The sequence below is a fragment of the Dromiciops gliroides genome, chromosome 6, assembly GCF_019393635.1.
Source record: "Dromiciops gliroides isolate mDroGli1 chromosome 6, mDroGli1.pri, whole genome shotgun sequence".
Classification (NCBI taxonomy): Eukaryota; Metazoa; Chordata; class Mammalia; order Microbiotheria; family Microbiotheriidae; genus Dromiciops; species Dromiciops gliroides.
In genome coordinates, this window is record NC_057866.1 from 37,764,417 (window position 1) to 37,788,376 (window position 23,960).

Below are 23,960 nucleotides of genomic sequence, written 5' to 3' on the forward strand. Positions count from 1 at the left end.
TCAGGCAGTGGCTGTATAGAAATGCAGATGGAATGCCAGGTGCTACGCTGGCTTTGCCACCAGCCGCTAGTCTGTTCTCCTGCCCCAGCAAGGCTGAGGCTCTGGCCAACCTCTAAGTGGCTCCTTTCCCCACAAAGGTCGGGGAGCCCTGGGATCTCACGATGAGCCAGGGACCAACATATCCCAGATGCCAACATCACTGGATGTGGGCAAACCTGTTGGGCGTCCTTGGCAAATCTCCTATGGTGTTTACATTGACCCTCATCCAGGCTTGGGGGGTTGTTCTGACAATGATGTTTCCACTTGGATTTTAAACTTACACCAAGAATCCTGTCTATGGAACCCCAGTATTTCTTTAGAAGAAAGGAACTCTGCGGCTGCCTCCTGACAGACAGACGATAGACTCTGGGTTTGGGATGAGACACACATTTTTTGGTTTTGGCCTGTGCAGAAATGTGTTGTGCTTGACTATGCCTATGCCGGTTCAAAGGGCTTTGTTTTTCTTCCTTTCTTTTCCAGGGGCCAGGGTGGGGGAGGGAAGAAAATAAAATGTTAACTGAGAAAATCAAATTAACAAACAAAACAAGATCACAAGCTACCACTACGAATATGGCACAGTGAAAAAAACATCTGACGCCAGGTCTGCAGGCCTGAGGCTATGAGCCCTGGTTAGGACTCTTTTTTTAGTGACTTTGGACAAGTCATTTCCCCTTCTTAAGTCTCAGTTTTCTCATCAGTGAAATGGGGGCAAGAATACTTGCACCACCCACTCCAGAACCCTGTGGTGGGAAGAAGCACATTGTAAACCTTAAAATGCTATAAAAATGGGAGTTATTCTCCAGAAAATGACCCCTAAGTCATCTTTCATTTAACTGACCATAGCTCACTGGGGCCCTGTTTCTTGGTAACTCCCACTCCATTTTTACAGGTAGAGAAACAAACCCTCAAGTGCCTGCAACATGCCCACTGTCCCCAGGCCCACAGAGGTCATCTAGTCCAACCCCCGAGTTTTCCAGGGGAGGGGCCCATGAAGGCTGAGTGACCTGCCTGAGAGGTCTCACTCCAAATCCAAGGTTCCCCCCACATTACCAGCCCCTGTCAGTGCCAGGGTGAGCTTGGCCGACTCCAGAAGGGGCCAAGAGACAAAACAATTCAGCCTCCTCTACCTCCTGCCACTGTGGCATCTGTGAGCACAGGCCTGCCTTGTCCTCACTGTCAAGTGACCCAATTCAGCTCAATGACGCAGCCAAAAACCCTTCAAGGTTAAAGGGTTTGTAATCTCAGCCTGTCTCCTTTCCCAATTCTGGAAGAAAACTAAGATCTGTGAGATCGTGGGACAAAAACACCGAGGGAAAGGCCTCAGCAAAGCCCACGGATGAGTGGATTCTTAACTCTGCTCATCAGAGAATCCTGCGTCTTCAGTGTCAGAGAGATCAGGGTGCCCACCTGGTCAGCCTCATCCTTGCATGGAGCCAGCCTCTGTCCAGCTGCTTGGGAATGCTGAGGCCCCCCAGGGGTCAGCCAGCCTCCCCAAGCTTCCTGTGATCCCGCAGGCATTTCCCACCCTCCCTCTGAGCAATCCCTGGCAAAGGAAGCGAGAGGGCCCTTTTCATCCTTGCCCTCCAGCAGAACCACAGGGGAAGCACGGGCATTGTTCTGGCGGCCTGATTGCTTTTGGGGTGGGTTAGGGCCTTAAGCATGAGGGGGCTGCTCTATAGGCCCCCCCTTTGCCAGGGGACTCATCAGAGCCAGAAGAGAAAGGCTCCTGGGCTCTTTCTTCCATAACATTCTTGGTCTGACCTCCCTGTGTCCAGGACTCAAAAGTGCCACCCCCCACTCTGCCTCTGAGCCCCCCACCCCTACCCTGAGATGCCACCAAAGGCTCCACTGTCAGAAGCAGTACGCGGGCCTTCTCAAGCCCAAAGTACGATTTCCCAGGGCCCCCCTTCCCTCCAAGACCCAGCCCGCGGCTCTGGACCCTCCAGCATGGGGGCTCTAGCTGGAGTCCTCAAACTTGGTTCTTAAAAAGAATTGGTGGTGCATTTGTACTTGGTTTCCTTTATAATCCTATTCGTTTTACTTTGTGCATCTAAAAACAGCCTTCTGAGAAGAGCAGGCTTCACTGGCTGTAAAAGAGCAGCAACAAAACACAGGGCGAGGTGACTCGCAGTGCTGGGCGCTAAGCCTGCCGGAGGCCTCCTCATTGACAGGCCTGGTTCCGGAGTCCTCCCTTCCCGGTCTCCCTGGATCCCCTGGGGCCGAATTTGCTCTTCCCCCCCCCCCTTCCAAGGAGAAAGGGGAACCGGAGAGTCTCAAGTTTCAAAGCCGTCACCAGCCCCTTGTCCGGTTCCTCCTCTGCTCTTGGGCTTCACCAGAGTCCTTTGTGCGACCCTGGGAACCTCAGAAATCTCCACTCGCCAAGGGGCAGGATTGAGGCCGCTCCAGTGGGTCGGGTGTCAGTCCCCCAGAGGGTTTGCTTCCCTCCTGGCACCCCTCCCAACAGAACCCAGCTGCCGGCCTGCCCCCCGGGAGCTCAGCCCGGAGGCTCTGTTACAGTCTCTGCCCAGCCCGGGCTCCCAAAGAGCCCCCCAGCATCTAGGCCTTTCTGAATCCGTTTCCCAAACCCTGGACTCCAAGGCACGTTTCTGCTCCTGCTGGTCAATGGTCTGATTTAGCCCTAAATCCTGCACTTTCTGTATTTTCCCCCATAGCTCCACAAGAAGCTACTTAAAAGTTGCCTTTGAATGGGATCCTCAGAAGCTGCCTTCTGACCTGAGCGATTCAGGTGACCTTCAGACTTTGAGCCCAGAGCACAGGCCGTTACTACAGCTTGTAGCCTAAGCTAACCCCGAGTCCCGTCCCTGATCACACCATAAGGGACAGTGAGGCCTGCTCTGCCCCAAGGTTTCGGGCCAGGCGGGTGCCGGCAATGGGGGATACTCCGCCTGGCCACACTACACATATTTAAAGGGTTGAGTCTAGGAGACAGTGTGGGATCCCACACAAACTTAGCAGGCCCCAGAGGAACCTTCTGCTCTCCCTGGGACCCACTTACTGTCCAGCGAGGCAGCTTCAAAGGGCTGTCTCCCAAGCTAGTGAGGTAGCTGGGCCCAAGGCTGCTTGGAAACCACGCATCCCAACCACAGCCTCATCTGCAGGACTTCAGCTGGTGACCTCAGAAAATCCAGCCCTCCCCCGGACCCGTCCCTCCCTAGCTGTCCAGCTACTTCCTAAGATCTCAATCTAAGCCTCAGGAGAAAGTCACCCATCCTCTGGGGGATACCAGACTTACATCTTTCCCCCTAAAAAATGAATTCCCAGATTCCAAGCGCTCAAAAAAAAATCAAGGACATTTCCCTTCTCCTGAGGTCTGAGTTGTCACGATCCAGACTCGGGGTTCCTTCTGTGGCAAAGAGCAAGTTCCTATAAACCAGAAAGAACTCTAGAAAAATGAGACTCCTTCCAGTGCCCAGAGGGCCCGTTTGGCCTGGCAGGGAGCAGCCTCCAGAAGGAAAACCAGGAGCAGCAGCGAGGCCAGAGGCAAGTCTCCCTGTCGTCCAGCTCCTCTCCACCCCCCACCCCCCGCCCCAGCTCTCCAAGGGGTCAAGGACTTGCAGTGAGCTCGTGCTTCCAGGAGAGAATGTGAGCCTGCAAGCTACCAAGGTCCATCATGACCCAGAAGAGGTGGGGCCCCCTGGGGGTCAGCTCAGCTCCTCTGGAGCCCAGCATCCTCCTGAGAGCTCACGGGAACAGAAGTTCCTTCAGCTTGTAAACACACACTCATAAACACGTATAGCCCCCAGAACGGAATTCAGTGCACAGTTCCATCTTTTTTTTTTTTTTCGGGGTGGGGGTGGGGTCTACGGAGATACGTTTTCCCTTTTAGGGTCAGTGCTGAGAAAGAGGAATGGATTAGAGAGAAGCCGTTTTCCAAAGCAACATTATAGTAGAGGTCAGGGGTCGGTGGCCGGCTAAATAAATACTGCTAAACGGCTGGCAGGGGGACCCCCTAGGAGCTGACCGAGGCGAGGGGACCCTCTGGCTTTAGTATTTTACCGAGGATGGCGTCGTAGTAAGGACCGAAAACCATCCGGTTGTAGTTGACCAGACGAACAAACTTGACGGCCACTTCTTCCAGCTCTTTCTGGATGGGGCCCAAGCCCCCAGGAACAGCAGGCAAGGACTTGTGGAGCCCGGAGGCAAGGTATGCCTCCAAGTAGGCCCGGATCCTGGCATCTGAGATGGAACAAAGGAGAGGGACAGTGACATGGGAGAACAGAGGCACCTGCACCGACAGGCTCCGAGTGCCTGCCCCAACCCCCACCCTCACCCCTTCCCCAGGATCTTCCCTCAGGGTAAAGCCACAAGATATGACTAGAGACCAGTCACTGTTGTTTGCCACACAGGAGACAGGGTCTCCAGGCAGCGTGCCTCCCCAATAGGTCAGAACAGAAGCAGCCCAGTCTTTCTCCGTCAGTCTCAATACCTCATATGTCAAGGCGAAAAGAACAAAAGAAAAAATTTTTAATAAAGAAAAAAAAAGAACAAGAGAAATGGGAATCACAATAACTTTCAGGACTCCACCCTGGAGTTGATAAAAGATGTTAACAGTCAGTATTAGACAGGCATGGAAGGGCAGACACACTGATACATTGTTGGTGGACTTGCCAATCAGTCTGGCCAACTTGGAAAGCAGTTGGGAATGATGCTAAAAAAGTGATTAAATAGTTCGTTGCCCTTTGACCCAGTGATGCCCCTACTAGGCATACAGTCAGGGCAGGCCACAGGCAGAGGGAAAGTCTAATACACACTGAAATACTGATATAAATGAAATCTGAGGAGCTGAATAATGGGAGACCATCTATGAGGGAATAGTTAAACAAAAGTCGGCACATGGAAGGCATATGTAATTTAAGATTCTAAATGTGGGTTCTAATCTGTTCCCCCAGTTTTGGGGGAAACTGACTAAAATCACTGATAAAATGAGTTTAGGTTTTTAAAGGTTTATTGAAAGATAGAAAGAGAAAGATTGAGAACAGAATTCCAACAGCATGGCAATCCTATCTTTCCTCAATTTTCCTGTGAAGTCCTCTGCCACCACCACCACCACCATAAAGTCAGGAACCCCAAAAAAGAGAGACCTCTCTGAGCAGGCCCTCCTTCCTTCTTCCTGTCCCCTCCCAGAAAATGGGAGGCTCCTCAAGTTGATTGGCTGGTAGCCTTGATAGACAGTACCCATGCGCAAATGTTACTTCCTGACACCAAGGAAAAGCCGCATGGCCTTGCCCTCTGAGGCATTCTCCTCATGGTGGAGCTTTCCTATAGTAAGTCGCCAGTAGGTGGCGTCATTCCAATCATTACACATAGAAGGTCACTGCCCCATAAGAAATCATGACTGCATGTGACTGACACTCAGGACTGTGAAGGCTTGGGTGAACTGAGGCAGAGTGAAATAAGCAGGACCAGCACCACAGTGTCCAGTGACCACAGTAATGTAAATACAGCTCTCTAGCTAGCACAAGTGTTAAGGTCTAGGGGGCCACCACTGTGACATTCCCAGACTGAGAGACAGAAGAGACCCCAGAAATCAACGAGCCAAACCCCTCATTTTAGAGGTGCAGAATATTCTGTGACTTGCTCAAAGTCACAGAGGAAGTGACAATCAGGATTTGAACCCAGGTCCTCTGACCCTCCACCTCGTACTTCAAGGACAAGCTCCAGCTTCAGGAAGCCAAGCTCTGTTTATTCTTGGATTCCTGAGGCCAACAAGGACCTTGGAATGGGAGACTCTGGCGTGAATCCTGTCTGTGGGCCAGTTCTGCTGAATGCCCCTGCTCTAAATGATCCTTGATTAGCACGGTCAACAGTCTGCCATCAGATGAGCCAGCTATGGGACACGATGACTAACTGTTGCATCTGCCCTTTGCCACCTGTGGCCCGTCGAGTTCTTAATGGCGGTCCCTGAAGTGCCTTCTGAGTCACCACTTCTGGGTGATCTGTTTTATTGGATTCCAATCCTCTGGAAACTCTCAATTACTAGAGATATTAAATCTTACAAAATGAACCAGAATGCCCCCTAAGCCCTAAGCCACGCCCGTGAAAGGCATTTGTCATTTGCTGACCTTCCCCTAGCCTCAAGGTGGGGAAGTCACCCTAACAGTGGAAGACAAAGAACTTGACCCTAGGGAGCCCAAGGTCCCCGCCCGGTCACACCCTGGCTCGCCTGGTCAGCTCACTGCCCCTCCCAGGCCCTCAGTTTCCATCAGTAAAAAGAGCATAGTTCAGGGAGTCTGACATGGAGTCTGTGAACTTTAAAAAATATTCTGATAATTGTATTTCAATATAATTGGTTTCTTTATCAGTAAAACAAGGGGGTCAGACTAACACGTGGGTTCTGAAGTCTGAAATTTTAAATTTTTAAAAAATTAAATTTAAAAAATATTCTGATAAGTGTGCTTCAGTATAACTGGTTTCTTTTGTAATCCTATGTATTTTATGTAAAAACAATGTTCCTAGAAGGGGCGTGTAGGCATTCCCGCGATGCCAAAGGGGTCCATGACACACAAACAGATAAAGGCCCCTGGCGTGGACAGTCTGCCAGCTCAAAGTCCTACCGCCACCTGCCATGACTATGTGCCGATCGGTCAGCAAGTTCTCTGCAGGAGACATACCCCACGATGGGCAGAACCCTCCCAACATACCCACGAGCTTGCGAATGGGGTCGTCGGGGCCGGCAATGGCTTGGATCTGCCCTTTGAGGGCAATCTCCTTGTCGGCGCTGAGAGGGGTGAATCCACACTGGGCCAGGCAGCCAGTCACCTCCACGCACACCTTCTCCCCAATGGTGGCGAGGGCCTCGTTCAGATTAAAGGAACTAGAGAAGAAAGGAGATGAGGTGACATCATCAGACACAGAGAGAGCAAAGCCGCAGCTGAGCCTCTGAAGAGAGTAGAGTTACCTCATTAATCTGATTAGTGCTGCCCGAGGCCTAGTGTCTCCTCTCTCACTCCCAAGCCCAACCTAGGGATTCATGACCCACGGAGAACATTCTGGTTCATCCTCTTCTTCCCAACATCCAGGGGAAGGGAGGGTCTGGCAGGGCCAGGCTCTGCACAGAGGGTGGGGCCTCTGCCTCCATCTGGGTCAGTAAGCCTGGTTTTAAATGCAACCTAAACCCTCTCTGTTCTCTGAAGAGTTTCCAGGGCCAGCTGAGCACCTGGCAGGGGGTGTCTCCACACTGCACTTGGCCTCTGCTTTCTGTCGTCAGCTACCAATCGGATCTCACCAGCCACAGTTATAAGTGCAGCTGCAAGTCCTTTATGCGCCCAAAGCCTGGGGAATGTGACCAACCACAAAGCTGGATGTGGGGGAAGGCCTTGGAATGGAGGGCAGGGGAGGGGAAAAGGAAAAGGGAGGGAGGGAGTGGGGAAGAGGAAGAGGGAGAGAAAGGGGATCTGCACTCTGAAACAGATGAGAATAAATAGGAATTGTCCCCCTAATTCCCTGAGGACAGCTCCCTGACCAGGCCACCCTGAAGTGCATCTTCAGGGTTCCTTCCTCTCACCCTCCTGACCAGGCCACCCCATACTTCCCTGGGCACTTACGGCAGATGCGTGTCTGTCAGCAGGACCTGGACGACCATCTTGAGTTTCTCTGCAAAGCCTGCTAGGCTGGACACCCCTGGGCCTGAGGCACTATAAGTGACCAGCAAGGTGGCCCCCACTATGATGAGCCTCTCGAGCTCCTGCTGCATCTCTTGGAAGCGGGGCTGGTCCACCAGGACGGTCTACAAACCAACAGAAAAGCATCACCACCTGGCCTGGGGCTGGCCAGCAGAGGGCGTGAGAGTCACAGGGCAGGGTCCTGGTAATGGCCAGCATGGATGGTCTGACTTGGGTCCTTGCTCCATGAATCTTGTCCTCTAATTGCTCTAGAGGGCCTTCACGCCCAGAAAGGAAAGGGGTCGTGGGAGATGGGGGTCAGAAGCTCCTAGAGGGTGGGGAGACAGCAGGAGAAAACAGACAGCACCAGAGTCCAAAGCCCATGCACGCCCAATATTTACTAGCTGCGTGATTCTGGGCAAGTCACCAGCCTCAGTTTCCTCCTCTGTAAAAGTGAAATAATGATACCAGCACTTCTGGTAGACTTTAAAGCAGGAGAAAAACAAGCAAATCGTGCCATATTTGTATCCATTCAAATGCCCTGAACATAGTAGGGGAAACTCAACAAATCTGGTGGCACAGTGTGTGAGCCAGGAGGACTTGAGTTCAAATCCTGCCTCTGTGAGTCCAGATAAGTTAATCTCTCTCTGCCTCAGTTTCTTCATCAATAAAATGAGGATGATAATAGCACCTGCCTAACAAGATTATTGTGATGCTCAAATTATATTTGTATAGAGATCTGCAAACCTTTAATCGCTATGTAAATGCTAGTTAGGGACTAACAGATATCACTCAAATTCATTCTGAAGAGAGAAATCAGTGAGTTTCCTTATGGTACTTGATGCTGACAACTCTAGGCTCTGAAGGATTGGTCAGAGCCAAGGTAGTAAGGGTTTAGGTCAACAAACATTTATTAAGGGCCTGCTGTGTACCAGGCTCCATGCTAAGTACCCATTGGCGACACAAAGGAAGGCAGATGAGACCAGTCTGAGACACAACAGCCTAGAAATTAGGGGAGTGAAAAAGCTCCCCCAGGGACCTTCCATGGGCTCCCCCAGTACTTACAAAAAAAGTTCCTCACAGCCTTTAAAAACCCAGGAGCCGGACACATTCAGGAGATCTGAAGGGGCTAACACTGGCGATAAGAAAGCTTTGTGGTTTACTCTAAATAAACAAGGCGTTTTCTAGATAGCAGGCATTTGTGTGGCAAACAGGTCATCCCCAGCTAATAAAAAGTCAACAGTGGCAAGAAGGGGCAGCTTCCTGAATGAAAGCTGTTTGTCCCCAAAGCCTCACCAGGGTGATGACTGTGGCTTCCATGGAGGGGCCACCAACCCCCGGGATAGGCTGGCTGTTCAATGGCACAGACAGAAGTGAGAGCCGGTAGGGTGGCCGCCCCCGTCCCTGGGACGTACTTCCGGGAAGGGTCGGTGCAGATGGTCCCACTTCAGAAGCTTCAGGTAGGCATGATTCTGAATGGTGGCAGGGCATGGCGCCGCCCTCTCCTCAGAGCCCACAGCACCCTCCCCGGCCATCAGGGAGTTCTTGTTCCTCTGACTGATGAGGTCTTCCAAGGCCTCTTGTAGCCACTGGGTGACAAAGTCAAGGGCGTCTGTGAAGGAGAAGTCAGGGTTAGGAGGGTCTCTGGGGACGGTGCTAGGCGAAGGCCCCTCCTCTGGGGCAGGCCAGACACCTGAGGGAAGCTCCCTGGCTAAGACACTCCCTTGGAAGACCCCACAACAGTGCACAGACAAAACCCCGGGACAGCCCAGCCCTAGGCTGGCAGGCTGTTCTAGGCCGAAATGCTGCTCCCAGGCATCCTTCCTACTTTCCCCTTCACACACTTGGCAGGAATGCCGAGAGGGGTGGTGCTTGTTACCTGTGTGACCTTGGCCAAGTCTCCTCCCCTTGCTTGCCTTCCCTTCCTCATCTGTCAAAGGAAGGGGCTGGCCTAGGGAACCTTCAAGGCCCCTTGCAGCTCTAGGCCTGAGGACCTGCCCATTTCCTCTTGGGCCTCTGCACTGGTGGCATTCCTCCACTCTTGCATCCGCCTCTTAGCATCCCTACCTCCCCCGGAGCCTGGCCCCTGCCAGAAGCCTTTCTTGATTCTGCTCTTTCCCTCATGGTGTGATTTTGTAAATAGTTTCTATTTATTCATCTGTGTGCATCTGTATCATCAAAGCAAACCATAAGCTCCCTGAGGGCAGGAACAATTTCATTTTTGCCTTTGGCCCTATAATCTTGCACACAGTGGGCATTTAGTACATGTTGGTTGGGTTGGATGGTTGTGGCTGCTACAACTGTCCCTGCCCAAGACCATTCAAACAGATGTTTGAAAATGCACTTATAGAGGCTATACATGAGACTCAACCACCACAACAACAAAAGGCAGAGGCCTCTCCAGCCACCACATCTGGGCTGGCATCTGGGGGAAGCACGGACTCCATAAACAGGTTCTGAGTGCCTGCGGCATACAAAGCCAGGCACTAGTAGAAAACAGAGAAGAACAAGACTCCCTGTGCTCGAGGACATGCGGTTTAGCAGTGGGGAAGAGAGACACACACTTCCTTTTCAAAGGTTCGTGACTTCGCGGATACTCTCTCTGGGGCACAAAGGGCACAAAGACCGAAAAGAGCAGTGCCTACCCTCACGGGGCAGACTTCTACGGCACATCCATAAAGAGTGAGGGGAGCGGGGAGGCTGAGGAGGTCGGGAAGGCTTCCTCTGCCCTGAGCTGAACCTTTAATGGAGTTGGGCGCTTGGGGGACAGAGGGGGCCGCAGCTGCCTAGGAAGGGCCAAAGGAGAAATGAAAGGAGAGATGGTCAAGGGGAGGGGGGAGGGAAGAGGACTCCAACCAAGATTGAGAAAGCGCAAGAACACCACGGAAAGCTGAAACGTACTTGGTTGTTTCTCGAAAAATTCTTGAAACTTCTTCCTTTCATATTCAACTGACTGGTGCATGAGATGCGGCCTAATGCTACTGACAGCAAAGTTAGCCATGTCTACCTTCATTAGGTCTAGCACGGAAAACATTGCCCTGCAAGGCAGAAGGAAAAGACTTTTTAGTGCTGTGCCCACGTGATGCAGATGCCATCGCATGAGAGGCCCGGCCTTACCGCGGACCCCTGGCTGCTCGACTTCCTGGAAATACCCTCTCCTGGCTGGTCTGTCTGAGCCTCATGGCCAGTTCTGGGGGAAACTCTCCCCTCCCAACCCCAGGTTCAACACGAGTGTGAGGACGGCCCATGAGGGTGACCCTGGGCCTCCCAGGCTTTCTGATTCCACTAAGGACAACTTCCTTGGAGGGAGCTTGTCACTGAAATTGTGAGGCCGATCTAGACACCTCTCCTCTGCTCATGCCTTTTGGCTCTGGATCAGTGCACAAAAACCTTCGCGTGGTTCTCTCACTTCTTCATCACACTCACAGCCAGGCTGTGTCATGTTAAAGCGCCAGGACGTCCCAACAGAGGCCCTTCAGTCTCTTAAACACTGAGGGGAAGATGCCCTCCGGAAGGGCAGCAACTTCAGCATCTCTGGAGGGTTTGAGGGCCGTGGTTAGACCAGGGCAGCAGAGGGGGAGGGGCCAGGACCTTCGGTTTGAGGCATTTGCCCCTAGTGGTCTCCTCTCCCTTCCCTTTTCTGGGACGAGGTTTCCATGTCTGCCAAATGACCAAGCAGTCTCTACTCCAGGGCTTCTTAAACTTCTCCTACTGCTGACGGCTTTTTGCCTGGGAAATCTTTACACAGCCCCAGGTATATAGGTGTATAAAAACAGGTATGCATAGCCTTTTACTGTGGCCAGATTTTTCCCCAACCCCCACATTCAGTTACACAACCCCATATGGGGCAGGACCCACAGTTTAAGAAGCTTGGCTCTAAGGCATGGGGTTCTTACCCTTTTCTGGGCCTTGGCTATCTGGTGAAGTCTGTGGGCCTGTTCTCAGAATAATGCTTTTACATATATAAAGTAAAACATATAAGATTACAAAAGGCACCAATTATTCTGAAATACAATTACTGACATGGTTTAAAAAAGGTTCCCGGAGCCTTAGGTTAAGAACCCCTGCCTACTAAATTGATTAATTTTTTTTTTTAAAGGGAAAAAAAGAAAGAACATTGCAATTTACAACAGAAACTGTGATTTTTACAACCCTGTAAAGTTTTACACTGTAGTTCTTAGAGTGACATGTATTATTAGTTTTGAATAAATTCAACTGATGAGAGAAAAAAACTTAAAAAAAATAAAAGAACCCCTATCTAAACCTTGCTTCGGACTAAATTCTAGGATGCCCTCCTCTTCTGAATCCCATGTCTCTAGTCCTCAGGCATGGATCTGTAACTGCTCAAAGGGACAACTGTCCTTCAGAGCCCTTCCAGAAGGACAGTAACAACCAGAGAGCTGGGAAAAAAGGCGTCTTTTGTGCCCGCGCTTGCCTGTGCGGCCTTGCAGAGCCAAAGCACTTGCTGACTAGGCCTGGGTCTGAGAAGAGGGGTCTGTTTACAGTTGTCCCAGCCCTACTGCCAAGGGGGAGGGAGCGGAGCGTCCATGCTCAGGAAGGAGACAAGCTGGCTCTGAGCCTTGGCTCCAGTTGGGATATGGACCCCCCATGAGGCAGCCCTCCCCCATAATTAACCTCAGCTAATTCTCGTTTGGTTCTGAGAAGGCTTCCTGAGCCTCGAGGATGGATGGCACCACTTTGGCTCTGGGCAGGTGGGACATGATGGGACCTTCCTTGTCTGTAAAATGAATGAGAAGAACCGGATGCTGACCTAAAGCCTCTGGCAGCTCTAATCTTCGAGGACCTGAAGTGCCAATTAAGAAACCTCAGGTGGGTTTGGCATGCCAGTCAGGCCCAGCCCTGCCAATAAACATGTTCTGTGATTATGAGTATGGCAGACGTGCAGACACCTTCACTGACCTCCCTCCCCTGCTCCACAGAGACCATGGGACAGATACAAAGTTTTAGGAAGAATACTCTCTCCTTGCCCCGATAAGTGCTTGAGATGAAGAGCAAGCCCTCGGCCCCTCCCCTCGCTTCTTTCTCTACACCAACCAGGCAGAGCTGTTCGGTCGGAGCCTCGGCTCCTGAACCAGACCTGGGCCCACTGCTCTCCTGGCAGATGCAGAAGGGAGCGAGTGCCTCCAGACAGACACAACCACAGGGCCCTTGCAGGCGGGCTTCAGCTATGGCCGGGCACACGGGGAGGGTTTGCTCTGGGACTGGTACAACTGTTTAATGTTTTACAAAGAAACCATTTGTCTCTGTAACTGGCAGGTCACCACTTCAAGGTTTTCATCAAAATGTCAACAGACCCGGCACCCTGTGTTGTAATACAGCCCCATTGTAACTCAGGGCTGGGCAATCAGGAGAGGCCTCAGTCCACATCCTGTCCCTGATCCCTGTAATCTATGTGACCCTGCTGGGCAGATCTATTACCTTCCCAAGCCCCATTTGCTTCAACTGGAGAATGGGGCAAGTAAGAACAGCTATATCGCCGTTTGTGTTGGAAACCCAGCCACACACAATGGGAACTCTTGGTATCACTGGGGGAATGTCATGCCAGAATGCTTCCAGAGTCAGCCTACCGAGGAAGCAGACACTGATCTGCATTTTCCTTCCTTGCCTAGAGGCCGTCACCATTTTGAAATGGCTTCCTCTGCGGGCGACCACTGGGGGTGGTGATCAGTTCTGCATCAGTGAGGGGAAAGGGTCCAAAGCCCAGCCTGACCCTGGGGAACTCACTTCGCTTAATCTCAGTTTCCTCACCTGTCAAATGGACATGACAAGGCTTTTAAGACCCATTTTATGGGGTTGTTAGGAGGCTCCAAGGAGATAATATATGTAATGCCTTCCACACATTTTATACACAAGTGTGGTGTCATTATTGCCACCTAAATAGTTTTTATTACTGTCAACTCGAATCACAAAACCCCACTATTTTGCAAAAATGGAGGAAATAAAGATCTTGTTTCCTGATATATCCTAAAGGATGAGAAGGTATGGATGGGTGGAGCTCTCCACCCTCATGGTTAAGATCCAAAATCTCATGGCGGAGGGACCGATTCTCACGGATTGGCATCTCTCCTGACATGCAGAGGGATGTGATTCGTTTTGGGGGTGGCCAATGAGCAGGTTGGAAATGGGAAATGAACCGAGGTGAGGCCTCAAAAACGAGTGGTCGGGGGAGCAGAAAGCCTTACAGAATGAATTCACCGGCTCAGTCCAATTTGATCTAGTTCAGTGGGCATTTATTAAGCGCTTATCATGGGCAAGACTGTGCGAGGCTCTGGGAATTCAGACAAAATGCAAAAATAATTCTGGCCTGAAGGAGTTTTCATTCTGCTTAAGGATTGGGGGGGGGGGCAAGGAGGGGATTTTCTGGCGTGCCCACTCTGCAAGGGGAAAGGGGTTTCCTTTTCTCCTTCTCCAAGTCCAGCTTGAAAGATAGGCTCTCCATAGTTCATAAACACCTTCCCACTTACAGCAATTTCTGTACCTGAAAAGGGGAACTATTTCCTTAATGTCCTTCAGTTTCTTAATCTCCTCATCTCTAGCTGGGGCACAGAGCGTTCCCATCATCCCAATAATGAATTCAGCCAGCCTGGAAATGTCCAGGGCTCCATTCTCCGCCTCCTGCTTTATCAGGTCGAGATCAAGAACTTCTCGGATCTGGTTTCTCAATCTACTGTGACCAGGCAGCAGGAAAGACAGGAGAGTCTAAAAGAAAGCAGAAGGAAGCATGATCAGCATTTCTCCCACAACACACTGCATACAGACCATCAGAGGAATTCTGCTGTGATCCACATAATGACTAACCAGGAGCTAGACTGGGAAACACTTTGCTATTTAACCGCTGGTTCCATGCGGAGACGGACAAACCACTTTGGGGAGCTAGTGGAGAGATTGGATTTCATCCACTTAGCTTTAAAAACTACAGCTGGCACTTGGAGGGAGGCAGGGAGCCCCAAGTCTGAATCTTGCCTGCACCACTTGTTAGAGACATAAGCATGGCCAAGCCTTGCCCTCTCTGGGCCTCAGTTTCCACATTTGTAAATGAAGGAATTGGACTACATGTCCAGCTCTTAAATCTGTGTTCCTTTTGTCCTGTGTTATCAGGAGAATGGACCTAAATAACCTCTAAGGTCCCTTCTTATACTGAGAGTTTACCCAAAAAAAAAAAGTTCTTTTTTTTGGTGATTGTGGTGAAAAAGAGAGCAAGAAACAGTCCTGCCTTCCACCTTTCTCTCAATCATCCCAAAGACAGGGTCTTGCTATATGGCTAGTAAATTACCAAAACTCAATGCCATAATTGCATTTCAGTGACTTTCACACTCATGGCTTTAGCAAATAGTTCCATCATCAGAGGCCCAGAGACTGCCACGGCATCCTGGTCCAATGGAGAAAACTTTCATTTTGGTCCCTTTGTCTTTTTAGCTGTGAAACAGGCATAAGCAAACCTCTGGCCCAGGATCAGAGAGTTCACCCAGTGGGAAAACATGACATCTGACATTTGATGAGTTGTGGGTGACCTCTCCGCCTCACCTCTTTGATCTCCCCAACAAGCTTGATGGCGTGGTCATAAGTTGGTGGTTCTTCACTTAGTTGGACACTCAAGCAATCCCAGAAGGCTTTGTGGACAATCTCCCTGACTCTATTTTCCAAGCTGTGAGCAAATACAAAATGCAAAAATCTGAACCCCAAATCATCAGCCCAAGAACAGAAATTATTTGAGTTTCCAGAACCCTGAATTTAAGTCATTAGTAAACTAAGAGAGCTAAATGGTTTAATAGTTATCAAATATGAAAATGGGAAAAACTGAATAAGTTCAGAATAAAATAGGCTAATTTTAGGCATAACTTAGACCAATGACAGCGATCATCTTCTCTGACCTCCAGTAATCAGCTTTCTGACACGTTATCATGGATGTGACCTTTAATTCTTATCCTACGGAGTTGGAAAGGTTTCAGGTTATGAGACCAGCATAGAGGAGAATGGTAAAATATATGCTTCAAATTATGGCTCAAGATTAAGAAACAAAAGACACTAAAGACTCGTAGGTTATCCAGAAGCTTCACTCTTTATATCATGACTGTTGGTCTTTCAGAAGAGTGAGCATGCAATAGCACACACACACACACACACACACACACACAAATCTGGCTCTATTCTGATAGGAAATGACTGGTTAACAATGCACAAGTCATTTCAGAATCAACTGACTGTGGGCACTCCTCAACTCATTAAAGCAAAGGTCAAAATCAATACATTTTAGTAGGAAGAATTAAGATAGGAGGACACTGTGTCCAATTAAAGCTGGTCCAACCTGACCTATTCAAAGAAGTTGTTGATGGCTCCCAAATGGGAAGTGGATAAAGGAAAAGATATGGACTAATACCATTCCCCACAGAAGTGTAGCTTAGGTAAAAACAATTACCACTAAGAAACCAAAAGAGAATAGAAATAATTGAGTCAGGAAATACTTGAGTTCTTTGTCAAGCAGAGACAAGGTAGTGCAGGCAATGTTGGATTAAAATATAGACTCATTTTTTAAAGTTTATAGAGATAAAAGATTATAAGGAGTATTATCCCACAAAGCAGTGAAACACAGGAAAATGGGGCCTCAGAAATTTGGAATGAGTCCCAACTAAACCACACACAAAAGAGCATTTATAGACAGAATTTGAATGAAGACATGCAGACAAAAAAAAATGGAATAGATCTGTTAGCATTTTTATAGTAAACCATTTTCATCATTGAAATAGTAGAATAATCTCTGGACTAGAATCAATTAACAAGTACTTACTAAAAACCTAATACAGCCCCAGGCTACATGGTGGGTAGGCACCTTAGCCTCTGATGTGCCACTGGAAACCAGACACTAAAGAAGAAACAGACTCCAAGAGCAGCAGTATCAGACCAAGTATATGTGGACAAACTCCATCTTTAGAGTGACACACTTTGAAAGCACTGAAGGATTTGAAAACTAAGAATTAGGGGGAGACACTGTGCCACTGGAAAACAATGAAATTCATTTTAGTCTTCCCAAAAGGTGACCAAAAGGAAATCACAGACTGCCAACCCGTATGGCAACCTGCTCTCTAGAGAAGGTCTTTATGACCATACTTTACACACATCAGGGGTAGACTTGATGGAAATGTGAGCAGAGTCCCTCCACAATTTACCTTCTATGGCAGATTCCATAGTTAGGGTCAATACAAGAGCTCAATGTATTTACTGTCTCTTGATCATGGAAAAAGGCACTTGACTCAGTAGGTTCAAAGGTTCATAGATTTTGAGGAAAACTCCACCTTACAGGATCCCTTCTATTTACAAATGTTTGTTTGGTTTGGGTTTGGGGGGTTTTTTTTGGGGGGAGGGGTTGGGCAATGAGGGTTAAGTGACTTGCCCAAAGTCACACAGCTAGTAAGTGTAAAGTATCTAAGGTCAGATTTGAACTCAGGTCCTCCTGAATCCAAGGCCAGTGCTTTATCCACTGTGCTACCTGGCTGCCCCCTACAGGATCCCCTCTGACAATGTGCCTCCTCTGCACTGAGCAAGGTCACTGAGCAGGGCATGAAACAAGATGATGGATGTGAGTTCAAGCTGCCCACCAGGGCCATGCAAGATGTCCTCTCAGAATTGATCTCTACAGATGGGGGGATTTTCTAGATATTCTGATTTGTTTGTGAACTGAGGAGATCCATAAGCACTCAAATGAGACCAACCTAACAAGGTTTAGCTCACATGAAAACAATTGCCACTAGGAGACCAGAAGAAGACAGAAATGGCCTCAGCCAATAAATACTTGAGCCAGCAAATAGTAACAATCTTTATGGGAAAAAACCAAATAGATGAAAGTTACTGGGAATATACAGTTGGATGAGCTGCCCATTGGGTTACTCCTTCATTTATTTACCTATCTCAGCATTGAATAAAGGCCAGAGGGATAGCTATGTAGCATTCTGGAAATCACTCAGTGCTTTCAAAGATCACACATGCTCTTGGACACAAAATGAATATTTTAAGAATGACGTTCTTCCCAGCTGTGTGACCCTGGGCAAGTCACTTAACCCTCATTGGCCCCCCCCTCCCCCCAAAAAGAATGATGTTCTTCCAGGGATACTATATAATTGCACATCAAAGAACATCCAATGTCTGATGAATCTCCAGTGTAAAATGGCAGGAAGAAAAGTGAATTTAAACAACTTCAGAACATTACAAATGACGACCAGTACAACCCAAGTGGTGTCAATGACAGAACCCAGAAAATGGAAGATCAGAAAAGGAAGAAGGCCAGCTAAGTGTCTAGGGTAGTGGTCAGCCCAAGGGCTGCACCAGACCCAGAAGAAACTTTTCCTCCAGGCATGAGGTGACTCTTTGACAGAGGGCACAGTCAAGAACCCCCCAGGATTAGGAGGTGATGAGCTGTGCTCCAGACCAGCCGGACAAACTCAAATAAAATTAGGGCTATTAAACCAAAGTAAGATGCCTGCTAGCCACATACTGACTTAGAGAGCCACATAAATAATGGGCATGTCGAAGGAAGGGCTATTTCCCAGAACCACTGTCAAATCCCAATGAGCCTTAATTTAGAAATGTTTTAGTAATACAAGAACAATGCAAATCCTCTCTCTCTCTCTCTCTCTCTCACACACACACACACACAATCAAAGAGGCAAAAGAAAAGGAAAATACTGATGCATGTTGGAAATGGACATGAATTAAATATAAATGATCTCTCTACAAATGGAAGAAACTGCACTACCTTTGATTGATTGATTTATTAAAAAAAAAATTCATGTGGATAAAGCACCAGCCCTGGATTCAGGGGGACCTGAGTTCAAATGTGGGCTCAGACACTTTACACTTACTAGCTGTGTGACCTTGGGCAAGTCACTTAACCCTCATTGACCTGCCCCCCCAAAATGTTTTGTTTAGAATTTTATTTTTCCCAAATTACATGTACAAATAAATTTTAACATCGATTTTTAAAACTTTGTGTTCCAAATTCTCTTCCTCCCTCCCTCCCCACCCCCCCTTAAGAATTCAAGGAATTCAAGCTATACATGTGTAGTCCTGCAAAACATTTCCACATTAGTCAGGTTGTGAAAGAAAACAGACAAAAACAAACTTTAGAAAAGTGTGCCTTTGATTTAAAAAAAAAACACCCTTCCTTACCTGTCTTCTGGCATTTCTGGTGGCTTGATCTGGAAGTCCCCGTTCACTACAATTTCATGGGCTAGTGCCATGTTGGTGACTCCTTTGGCGGTCTCCATGAGTTCATCCACTGACACAAATCGAGGAGGACTAGCTGCAATACAAATTTACTTTGAGACATGGTTCTCCCTGTTCAGCCTTTCTACAAAATAAGATAGGAATGATCCTTATGCACACTGAACACCATCTTTCCTGACAAGCCAAAAGATCAATTCTAGCCTTGGATTTCTCACCCATTTTTTTATCACTTAATCTTTTAAGCAGAATCCTATTTTCTTGTTATTTTATTCTTATAACAAGCAAATATGTGTGTTATTCAAAATGACTGGTTTCTTCTGAGCTGACCAGAAAGGCACAGATTATGACAAACTGGGGCTTGAGAATTCAAATACAGATACAGAATTCTCCTCTTTCAAAAACCTAAAAATTCTGTTCCAGATGGCTTCTCCTTCCCACTTACCAGCACCAGACAGGAGAACCTCTCTTTTCCACTCCTCAACCCTAACCCCCAGCCTCAGTCAATTTAACAAACACATTTAAAGTGTCTCCTGATCACACACAAAGCCTAGTGGCAGGAGCTGTCCACAACCCAAAGAGGAATGAGATAGGGTGCCCTAGATGGAGGGCTTCACATGCAGTGGAGGAAATAACACATATACCCAAACAAACAAGTAGAATGCCAAGTATAATTTGGTCTACAGTAGCAGGTAGAACAAAATAAATGTATAAGGAAGGTATCGAACCAGACCTGTTCCACTCCAATAAAAAAGACCATCCAAAAATGTGCAAAAAGAATAAGATCATTGTGTAAGGTCATGAGGCCAAAAGATACACAGAGCACTGACTTTGGTGAAAAGGTTATCACTGGAGGGGGTGGAGGGAGGCTGATGCAGCATAAGGGCAAGTGAGAGAAGAGGAAAGTCTAGACGGATGTAATGAAAAAATCGATATAGAAATAACTTTAAAAAAACTTATTCCAGTTCTGAATTATCTCCTCCCTCACCCACTGAGAAGGCAAGAAGTGTGATACCCATCACACATATAAAGTCATCCAGGGCAGCTAGATGGCACAGTGGATAGAGCACCGGCCCTGGATTCAGGAGGACCTGAGTTCAAATCCAGCCTCAGACACTTAACACTTACTAGCTGTGTGACCCTGGGCAAGTCACTTAACCCCAATTGCCTCACCAAAAAATAAAAATAAAAAAAAAAATAAAGTCATCCAATACACATTTCCATGCTAGCCATGGAAAACGGAGAGTCAGGGAAAGCTTCAGAGAGGAGCTGGTGGTTAAACGGGGCTTTGAAGGAAAGGACAGTAGGTGGCAGAGAGAGCTGAGGGTACAGGAGATATGAACAAAGGAACAGAGACAGAAGGCAGGATGGGAGCAGGGGAACCCAAAGAACTCCAGTTTGTCTGGAATAAAGAGTTTATGAAGGGCGACAGTATGAGATCTGCCTGGAAGTGCAGGTTGGCGCTAGATTGTGCAGGACCACGAATGGCAGAATACCATATCTGGGAGGTAATGGGGAGCCACTGAAGATTTTTGAGTTAGAGGAGTGACAAGATCAGAAAAATTAGATTAGCTGTGTGAAGGAAGGACTGGAGAGAGGAAGCAGAAAGACAAGTTAGGAGACTGTTACCATAGTCTAGGGGAGAAGGGATGAGGGGTGCACTAGTGTGGCTGCAGGCCCACAAGGGAAGGACACCTATGAGAGGTCAAATTAACAGGATTTGGCAACTGAGTGGATGTGTATGAGACAGGAGAAAAAGATGACTCTGAGGGTATAAGACTTTGGGGGAAGGTGTAAAGAGAAGACAGAAAGAAGGGCAAATTTGGGTTAGGAAATCACCAAGTGAAATGTCTGTCTGTGCTGAGGTAGAAATGCCAGCATGATTTACAGGTAAAGATTCTCAGAGTCATCGGGAAAGCAGGGTGGGAGCTCAGCTGAAAGGCTGGGGATGGATAAAGGATTCTGGAGTCAAGTACATGTCTGGGGGCAATAACTGAAGGCAAAAGAATGCATGGGACCCCTGGTGGGAGATACTGTGGAGAGGAGGGCTCAAGGTCTGAGCTTGGACAGGCATCCCCATCTGTGAGACCGGAGAAGGGCACTAAGTCGGGAAGGGAGAAGAACCCGGACGTGGGAACAGCCCCTGGAGCCTTGGAGTGGACAGCGTCTGAATGTCACTCCACAATGTCTCTTTCTAGAGGGATTTCCAGATTCCTCCGAATTCTAAGTGATTTCCCAATCAGAAGCCAGCCAAGAACATGGGCCTGGGCCTCAGTTGGCTCAAATGTAAAAACGAGGGGCCTGAATTAGATGATTTCTATGGCCTTTCCCAGCTCTAAAATTCCCGGCCCCTCTGCCTATCTGTTTTTTTGTGTTTTTTTTTTTAGTGAGGCAATTGGGGTTAAGTGACTTGCCCAGGGTCACACAGCTACTAAGTGCTAAGTGTCTGAGGCCGGATTTGAACCCAGGTACTCCCAACTCCAGGGCCGGTGCTCTATCCACTGCGTCACTTAGCTGCACCACCCCCTGCCTATCTGAACCCGTTTCACCCGCTGGGCTGGCAGGAGGATGGGCCGCAGGGCCGCGGCTGGGGCAGAAGGGGGAAGGGCTGGATTTTCAGGGTTGGGGGCAGGGTAGACATTCCATGACGTCAGTAACTTTATTTACTCCCTGGTTTCCTAAGCAGGTAACTCTCCAGGTCAGTAACTCCCCAGGTGTTATGGACTAGGAAACAAGGAGGGGACTGGGGGAGGGGACGGCCAGGGAGGAAAAGCTCCCAGTGAAGCCCGGGCCTGCGGGCTCCTTATCTCACAGGCAGGAGAGAGGATCTAGATAATAAAATTGGCCCTAGGCCCTGAGCGCTGTTTTGTCCCAGGCTAGAATGGTTTTTAAAGGTTTGGATCTTCTGACGCAGAGGGTCAAAGTTGATTTCCCAGCCTTTTTTTGCCCTTCCCCTCTCCGCTGCACTCACACAAAAGGAACCCGCCTGGTTTAAACCTTTCTTTGGTCACGGGGCCTCCTAAACATCGGGTAGGTAGCAGCAAGGAGGAAACTACAGAAGTCTCCTGTGCACAGTGACTTAGATCATCCAGCCCGCCTCTTGTGTCACAGCCCGAGACCTGTCAGTCCCTCAAATGCGCTGTGGCTCATCTACAACAGCGGCACTCTTGCTGCAGGATCCGTGGTCCCTCCACAGCTTAACGAACCACTTTATGGGGTGCTAAGGCTGAACAAAAAATTCTGTCCCGGATGGCGGACCCACAGAGGCCACCAAGGGGCTGCCCCATCCCCAGGCCCAAAGTCAAAGCCTTTCCAGCTTGGCAGGGCCTTGGAGCGCCGGCGTTACCAGCAGGGAGGCTTCAGCAGGGAATGGGTAAAACCCAAGATCAAGGAAAACAGCTGAAGCTCTTTGGGGGTTAATTCTTGGGACTTTCTCAGGGGTCAGTGGCTGGAGCAATCCAGGGTTTGCTGAAACATAAGTCTATAAATATAACCAGGAGCCTCATCGCACCAGACTTATCGCTGTTTGCCCTCCAGCCAGCCACTTTTTGAGAAGTATACAGGAAGGCCATTTCAAGTAAACCTGGTTCCCAGAACAAGCAACCCCAAAAGTACCTTCAAACCATCATGGCAGAGGGGAGTCAGATCCCAACCCTGTGGGGGATTAGGGGACAGGGAGGGGGAGGATGGACACTTAGAAGCTATTGCTGGGGAGCTGAGCTGCTGTGTGGCCCCTGGTGGGGAGGGAGGTAGGGAACGAGGGGATGGAAAATATGCCACCTGGCACCTTTCTAAGTCAACTACCCTTGCTACCTTGCTTTCACACTTCTGCAGGAGTGAAAGGTCTGTCAGAAAGCAAGGTCTGACCCCAGGTAGAGCTCCTGACTTTAAGCCCAGTGTTCTTTCTACTACACTAAGTCAAATGGAATTTTTTTCTTTTCTTTTCTTTTCTTTTGAACTGACATGTCTGATTTCAGTGTAGAGAGACTTACTCCCCAAGCAGATCTCCTATTAAATGGCTCTTTCCCTTCCAAAGGAAGAATTCTCATTCTGGTTTATAAATTAATGTCTTGTTAATTTGGTTAGTGAATCATTCATTACCCCTGGGTAAGCTAATAAAGCTGACTTTGCAAAGGCTCAGATCTTGAACTGGAAAGCACTCTGCACAATAGAAATGTTATTAGTGTTGTTATTTTATATTGACAATCAGAGCCCACAAATATATCTTCCTTTTGATTCTTGGCTACTCACTAGAGAAAGGTCCGCCCACTGTATCCCAAAGAGATCAGAGAAGAGGGAAAAGGACCCACATGTACAAAAATATTTATAGCAGCTCTCTTTGTGGTGGCAAAGAACTGGAAATCTAAGGAATGCCCATCAACTGGGGAATGGCTAAACAAGCTGTGGTATATGAATGTAATGGACAATGAGCAGGAGGAGTTCAGAGAAACCTAGAACGACTTACATGAACTGATGCTGACTGAGAGGAGCAGAATCAGGAGAACATTGTACACAATAACAGCAACATTGTGTGATGAACAATGGTAATAGACTTGGCTCTTCTCAGCAGTGCAATGATCCAAAACAATTTCAAAGAACTCATGATAGAAAATGTTCTCAACATCCAGAAAAAAAGAACTGTAGATTATGAATGCAGATTGAACCATAATATTTCTACTTTGGGGCCATTTTTTTCTTTCTTTCTTTTTTGAGGTTTTTCCCTTGTGCTCTGATTCTTCCTTCACAAAATGACTAATGCAGAAATATGCTTAATGTGATTGTACATATATAACCTATATCAGATTGCTTTCTATCTTGGGGAGGAGGGAGGGAAGGAAGGGTGGGAGAAAATTTGGAACTAAAAATCCTATGAAAACAAATGATGAAAACTATCTTTATATGTATCTGGAAAATAATAAAATATTTTTATTTTTAAAAAAAGAGAGAGAAAGAACCACCCAGAATAGCTTCATTTTCCTCTAGTTATTCAATGGATACTGTGGGGGGGAAGAGGGGAGGGGGGTCTTTTTTGCTTTTCAATTTAAAAAGCATTTGATTAGGAAA

General features: G+C 48.2%; 1 protein-coding gene across 3 annotated transcripts in view; it reads right to left on the reverse strand.

Annotated features, from left to right (window-relative positions):
• Positions 1 to 532: 532 nt before the first annotated feature.
• The window catches only part of TCP11L1 (t-complex 11 like 1), a 36,972-nt gene continuing 13,544 nt past the window's right edge, over positions 533 to 23,960 (reverse strand). For all 3 annotated transcript variants that reach the window (XM_043971691.1, XM_043971694.1, XM_043971692.1), the window contains 8 exons: positions 18,843 to 18,975; positions 15,207 to 15,327; positions 14,161 to 14,381; positions 10,563 to 10,699; positions 9,077 to 9,273; positions 7,605 to 7,786; positions 6,702 to 6,874; positions 533 to 4,236 (listed from right to left, as the gene is read on the reverse strand). In XM_043971691.1, the coding sequence (XP_043827626.1) occupies positions 4,010 to 4,236; positions 6,702 to 6,874; positions 7,605 to 7,786; positions 9,077 to 9,273; positions 10,563 to 10,699; positions 14,161 to 14,381; positions 15,207 to 15,327; positions 18,843 to 18,975 (1,391 nt within the window). In that variant the 3' untranslated portion in view covers positions 533 to 4,009. The remainder of the gene's footprint in view (positions 4,237 to 6,701; positions 6,875 to 7,604; positions 7,787 to 9,076; positions 9,274 to 10,562; positions 10,700 to 14,160; positions 14,382 to 15,206; positions 15,328 to 18,842; positions 18,976 to 23,960) is intronic.